Genomic DNA, 6898 nt, shown 5'->3' with positions numbered 1-6898 from the left:
GAGACTTGTGTTTAAATGCCTGCAAGGAGACAGGTGAGAGACAGACATGAGACCATCAGACAGGTGAGAGACAGACATGAGACCATCAGACAGGTGAGAGACAGACAGGGGAGCTCACCTTGTCACACATCTGGCAGGCAAACGGTCTTTCATTGCTGTGAACTCGCTCATGTTTTTTCAAGTCAGGAGCTCGGATAAAAGATTTTCCACAAACGTCACACCTGTAGGGTTTGAAGCCCGTATGGATCTTCAGGTGTTCTGGAACAGACAGGTGAGGGCAGAGCCAAACACATGACCTTAGCTAATAAAAAAATCAGGTACATATTGTTGCTACAAACACTTTTCAATCTGAAAACTCCAGAAAGTACTGAAGAACCAGTGCCAGGAAGATGACGCCTGTTGTGTTGTTGTTTTTACCTGAGAACAGGTGTGACTGGGGATGGACTTACCTTTCAGGTGAGCGTGAGTGGTAAAAGCTTTGGAGCAGATCTCACAGGCAAACGGACGTTCAGCTGAGTGCAGCTTCTCATGTTTTCTACAGAGAGAAATCAGGAGTTTCTTCAGATATGGTTCTGTGCAGGTGCACTGAACAGGTGACGTTTGTGGCTCCATGTAATGTTCATGTATGTTTGAGTCATCATTAGGTGTAATTTCAGGTGTATTGACCATGATGATGTAATCCTCACATGTACAGTATGTTTGAGTCATCACTAGGTGTACTTCAGGTGTATTGACCATGATGATGTAATCCTCACATGTACAGTATGTTTGAGTCATCACTAGGTGTACTTCAGGTGTATTGACCATGATGATGTAATCCTCACATGTACAGTATGTTTGAGTCATCACTAGGTGTACTTCAGGTGTATTGACCATGATGATGTAATCCTTCACATGTATGTTTGAGTCATCATTAGGTGTACTTCAGGTGTATTGACCATGATGATGTCATTTGAGAACATTAATTAATTTAAAAGATGGCGCTGTGAGTGGCAGCCTCGGCACAGTGCTCTCTAATACTTTGTTTTTGTTTGTTATTTGTGTTTGGCTGCTCAGACCAGATAAGTTACACCACAGAAGACCTGCTTAACACTGGACAGCTTACTGCAGATATTTTTCTCTAGTTTTCACAAAGCCAGGAGGATTCCTGGAGATCCTGATCAGAGACACAGCTTCTCTGTGGAGGAAGTGGTGCAGACGCCGGTGTGGGAAGTGTCCAGGAGTGGATGTTAAGCTCCATCAGCGAGGCTCTTGAACAGTGCTCCCAACCAWACATCTCATCAATCTCCACTCCCTACCTGACAGAATGGATGAGATGRTTCTCCTCTGCAGGATTAAKAAGAACTTCACATGTTCTGCTGTCCTTTGTTTCACTGAGACATGGCTCAGTGAACCCATCCATGACAGCACACTGACTGTGTGACAGAGCTCTCAGGGAAATCAGAACGAGGCAGTGTTTGTGAAGCACAGATGTCACTGTGCTTCACAAACACTGCAGCCTGACCTGGGAGCTTCTGTTCATCCACTGAAAGTCATTCTACTCACAACTCACCATGCTAGGTGTTTACATCAACACACACAAACACTGGCTCATGGAATATCTGGTATGGAACAGAAAGATCCAGAAACACTAGTTCTTACGTTGGACGATGTTAACAGTGCAAAGCTGAACCAGGAAGAACTGAAATCCAAGCAGCACATCACCTGTCCCACCAGAGACAGTAACACACCTGAGGTTAGCCCAGGTCTTCAGAGTCTACACTCTTTATTATTGAAGTATTCCTGTGTTTGGAGTGTAGTTGTGTCTTCCAGCAGGTGAACGGTTAATTGTCAAAGGAGCAGCGTCGCAGTGGGAGCACACTTTATGAACGCTGTAAAAATATTTAAGATGAAAAACAGGTTTTTAATGCCCCTACATCTAACAAAGACGTGTTACATTTGATTTTTTTCTTCTAAAATCACAGACTTCTCTGAGTTTATCATAAATATCTGCTAAATGTAACCTGGTCTTTCAYTGCCTTTAAATTACACAATCATTTTAGTGGAGAAACTTAGTTTGGTTACAAGAAGTAAACAAAAAATTAAAAAATAATAAAACAGTAAAAAAATATATTTATTTCCTGTACAGAGAACTTTGTGTGCTGTATTGTTTAAAATAAATACATAATAAATATAATACAATGAGCTCATGTACACATTATATTCCTATTTAACTGAAACTGTCTGACCTGTAAGCAGGATGTTGGGTAAGCTGCAGGTGTAGAAACGTTTAAATAACAACAGTTTTCTGTCTGTTTCAGAGGAACAGCACACTGTCAGGTTGGGGATCAGAGCTGTGTGTGTGCTGCTGTCTATCACCGTCAGGGAGCTGACAGTGCATTTATCATATTACTTTAGGTTTATTAAAACTGGGCCAACACTGACCCCAATAACAAAAAGGTCACAATTTTCACTGGAGTATTTAAAAAAAAGAAGTTAAATAGATTTTTTMGTTTAGTTTAGTCTGGACAGAGGTTCCTGACAAAGTCAAAAAGCCTTGATGTGATCAGAAAAAATTAAGTGTTTTTTTTATGCCTTCAAAAATGAAATCAGGTCGGTGAAGACCCTAACACCATAAGAAGGTTAAGGGCTGATTATGTAAAGACTATTAGTGATAATATTAATATAAATAGTATTAATATATCAGAGTGTATATGAGTTATATAAAACTGTCAGAAAGCTTTGTGTGTTATGGATGTACCAACAGGAGAAATTAGAAAATATGTCTCATTTCACAAGTAAACTGATTTAATCTTGTTTAAATCAAAGTGAAAATGTTCTGAGCAGAGCTGAAGCTAAAGATGTAACAGTTTAATTTAAATAAGCTTATAAAGCTGCTGTAATCATTATTTATTGAACACATTAGCAGATATTAGCTTCTGTAGCATATTGTTATTTGGAGTATAGCTCTGCTAACTCATGCTACAGTTTAACACAAATATTATTATTATCTTCATTTTAAGCTGCTTTTCCATGATTTTTGAAACTGTGCTGTGTTTTCTGGACTATAAGTCACTTCTGTTTCACAGTTTGGTGGTTCTGTGACTTATACTCTGAGCTTTAGCTGTGGTTTTCCTTTTTATGGCGTAGTTTTTTCKCACTGACTGCCGTGAACCAAGGAGTGCATGTTACCGTCTGCAGCCAGGAGAGGGCGCTCTAACCTTGACAACTGCACTTTCTGTTGTTCTGCTGTCAGTGAAAAACAACAGCTGCTCTTATTTTGTCATTTTGTTCTGTATGTGATGGGTTGCTGGTTCCATCTCCTGTTCTATCGGTCTCAGTCGATGTGTCAGTCAGAGGGTCTGGTGGCTCCGCCCCCGGCAGTGTGGCCCAGGGCAGCTGTGGCTACAGTGTAGCTTACAGTGTAGCTGTGTGGATGAGTGATGTGTGAAGCTCGTTGGAGTCAGACAGGACTGGATAAAGTGATATAAGTTACATCACAACACCTTTTCTTTGTGTTTTTGTGTGTTTTTGTTGAATGTTTTTACTGTGGAGCCCTGTTGTGTCAGGAATAATGACTGAGTTGACTTTGTGACACAGATCCAGGTGGACTTGTAGTAGTTTTGTAGGCTGAGGTGATGCTCTGTGTAGTCACTCTGTCACAGAGGCTAACAGGCTCACTCTAGATGTATTATTTAACTCTATGTTGAGGGGTGTTAGCTGTTTCTTTAAGGTAAACTGCTCCAGTAAATCTCTTGTCCAGGTAAGAGCGTACCTGAGCTTGCTTTCATCTAGGAAGGTTTTTCCGCACACCTGGCAGGCGAGTTGCTCTCGGTGTCCATACAGCAGGTATTCAAACTTCATGTCAGCTGTAGCTGTGGACCAGCCAGGTGCCTGCTCGTCCTTCACTTCACCAATACTATCTGTAAACGTCAACGTCTGGGTGGCATGATGCTCCGCCCCTAGTTCTTTAGGCTCCGCCTCCATTTCTGCTACCACATCCTGGTCGTAACAGGCCACCTGGAGGATTCAGAGACACTTTGAGCTGTTTGCTGTCTGCTGAGGACACGTAGTCCAGATAAAAAGGTCCAGACAAAGGAGAAGGCCAGGTGAGYTCCAGGTTATACAGGAAGACACACCTTGTGTACGTCCTCATTGGTCAGTTCTTTCAGGATGGCTTCTTGCACCTGCAGAGCTGCGTTCGGAGACTTGTCAAGCTCCTGATTGGCCGACGCCTCAACAAGGTCATCAGTGGTGGGCGTGTCATCATTCTCACCGAGGTCCTGCACAAAGTCCAGATCAGAGAGCAGAAATGGACAAATGTGGCAGCAGATTATTGATTATTATTATTTTTATTGAAAATTATTCAAAAATTAGATCCAATCTGACATCTTSTGMTTCAAATATCTATCTTCATGCCATTATACTCTCAACCATGTCGTACTGTTTACCTGTTTGGTCTCTTACAACAAATGAAATCTTAGAACCCATAGTTAGGCTCTACAACAGGGCCTACAAAATTCATAAAAAACTTCCTGGTTGGACTCATCACTGTACAGTTCTTTCATTGTCTGATGCCTTGACTTTTCAGAATTATGTTTTGTATAGTGGTATTAATTTATATTTTCAGATCTTCCAAGGTGCCAKTTATGGAACTCTCTGTGCATTGTTGCCCAAATCAAATTCTGGAAGTGGTCATTCAACTAGATCTGTTACAAAAGGACAACTGATATTACCAACTTTTAAAAACTGTTACGGCCAGAGGTCTTTCTTCTATGTTTATACTAAAGCATGGAATGACATTCCTCAAAACATAAAGTCCATTTCAAAACTACAGCCCTTTAAGAAGAATCTTGTCTGCCATCTGCTGGACACTTTTGGTTCTGCTCATATTTAGACGTCCTATTTTGCAAATGCTGCCTTCCTGAAATTTGGTATGCTTGTTTGTCTTTGTGTCTATGGTGTATAATGATGTGATTGTGATGCTGTAATTCTGAGTGTTTTATGTGCTGCAGAACAGGAACCTGCTGTAAAACAGCAATTATGCTGAGTCAGGCTTGATTTTTAGTAATATTTTCCTGTTAAATTTGTATTGGTGCTGATTTTACTTATTTAACTGTGTGATTTTATTGTATTTTTGTATTCAGTTTTTATTTTATGTGTTCAGCACTTTGTTTCAGCAGTGGCTGATGTTATAGCGCTTTATAAATAAAGTTTGATTGATTGATTAAGTAAATAAATCAAATCAAAAATCAAATCAAATCATTGATCATTATATATATTGATTATTACCGTACCTCAGAGTCGGGTGCCATCTGAGCCTCAGGAGGCAACGCCATCTTTACGATGTCGTAAGGAAATTTGTCTTTTTCTTCCGGTGACAAGTCCCGTTTCTACAAGAACAAAAACACCATATCTGAGCATAGAGTTAAATAATACAACTAGAATGTGCTCTGTCTATCCTGCTTGAAGAATTCAGAATAAATATTTACTACATGCAACAATCATGTGAAAGTGTTTAAAGAAGGAAAATATATTAACTGAGAGTGAGCACAGAGCAGACAGAGCAGACAGAGCAGCAGGAAGTCAGCTCTGTGTGCTTCCAGACTGCTCGTTATGATCCTAACTAATATCAGCTTGATTCTAATCTCCTCTGCTCCGTCTGGCCTTTCATTCACAAGGATTTCTCTGGTAGAACGTCAACCTGGCCGATCAAACACAAGGACTTGTTGTGAACAACATGGAGTTTCTACACAGCGCCCCTTCTTGACACAACTTGCTGATCTTTGTACCCCATACACATAACAACATATTGTGATTTAAGTGTTTGTGCTGAGATGCTGCATTTTGCTGCAAGCACTCGCTTCAAAACAACAACAACCAACTACTCACTTAAAGGAGACCTAATCTGAGGGTCCTAGAACAAGTTAGGATCCATCTGTGGGCTTTATAAAACCTGTTCATTTGATTTAACTCACTAAATTCATCTCAGATAATGAAATTTCACCATGTCAGATGTGTCTGTTCTTCAGCTCTCTTCAGAACCTGCTGCTTCGCAGAAGTTGCTATGAGAACCCCTCCCAACCTTTTGTTTTCGTTAGCTCCGCCCCCCACCAGAGGTTTACTTGTTTCTTTTCAATTGAAAGGACTAATTTTCCAAAGCACTTCACAGAGCTGTGTATTGGCAAGAATCTGGTYATACGATGCATATCATGACAGACGGGTCACAATATGATGTATCCTGATGTATTGAGATACTGTAAGCAAGGCAATATTTTGTGATATATTGTGATANTGTAAGCAAGGCAATATTTTGTGATATATTGTGATACATTGTGATACATTGTGATARATTGTGATACATTGTGATARATTGTGATACATTGTGATTTTTTTGGTCCAAAAATTCTATTAAATAAAAACCTCTTACTGGGGAAAAAAAACAAAAAAACACTACCTGTAATTTCCAGTGGCTTCCTGTGTATTACACTACCTGTATATTACCTGTGACTACCTGGGTATTACACTACCTGTGAATTACCTGTGACCACCTGTGTATTACACTACCTGTAATTACCTGTGACTGCCTGTGTAATACACTACCTGTGTATTACCTGTGGCTACCTGTGTATTACCTGTGACTACCTGTGTATTACCTGTGGCTACCTGTGTATTACCTGTGACTACCTGTGTATTACCTGTGACTACCTGTATATTACCTGTGACTACCTGTGTATTACCTGTGACTACCTGTGTATTACCTGTGACTACCTGTGTATTACCTGTGACAACCTGTGTATTACCTGTGGCTACCTGGGAGCAGAGCTTGTCCAGGAAGCGGATTCCGAGGATCTGTCCTGATGACATCATCAGGTTGACGTCCTTCTTCTTGACAGAAATCCTTGCAGTGTACATGTAG

The 6898-nt window shown here is 40.4% G+C and overlaps 1 protein-coding gene across 1 annotated transcript; it reads right to left on the bottom strand.

Annotated features, from left to right (window-relative positions):
* Positions 1-6898, bottom strand: LOC106533852 (zinc finger and BTB domain-containing protein 14; the record flags this gene model as incomplete). Its single annotated transcript, XM_014030303.1, is given in 7 exon segments — positions 1-19; positions 119-258; positions 450-535; positions 3755-3999; positions 4119-4262; positions 5277-5372; positions 6793-6898. Coding segments are annotated over 7 exon segments (836 nt in total), but the record flags the coding sequence as incomplete, so codon positions are not given.

Source organism: Austrofundulus limnaeus, unplaced genomic scaffold (assembly GCF_001266775.1).
Source record: "Austrofundulus limnaeus strain Quisiro unplaced genomic scaffold, Austrofundulus_limnaeus-1.0 Scaffold1037, whole genome shotgun sequence".
NCBI classification, from domain to species: Eukaryota; Metazoa; Chordata; class Actinopteri; order Cyprinodontiformes; family Rivulidae; genus Austrofundulus; species Austrofundulus limnaeus.
Note: the sequence above shows the minus strand (reverse complement) of the source record. Positions and strands in the feature narration are given on the sequence as shown.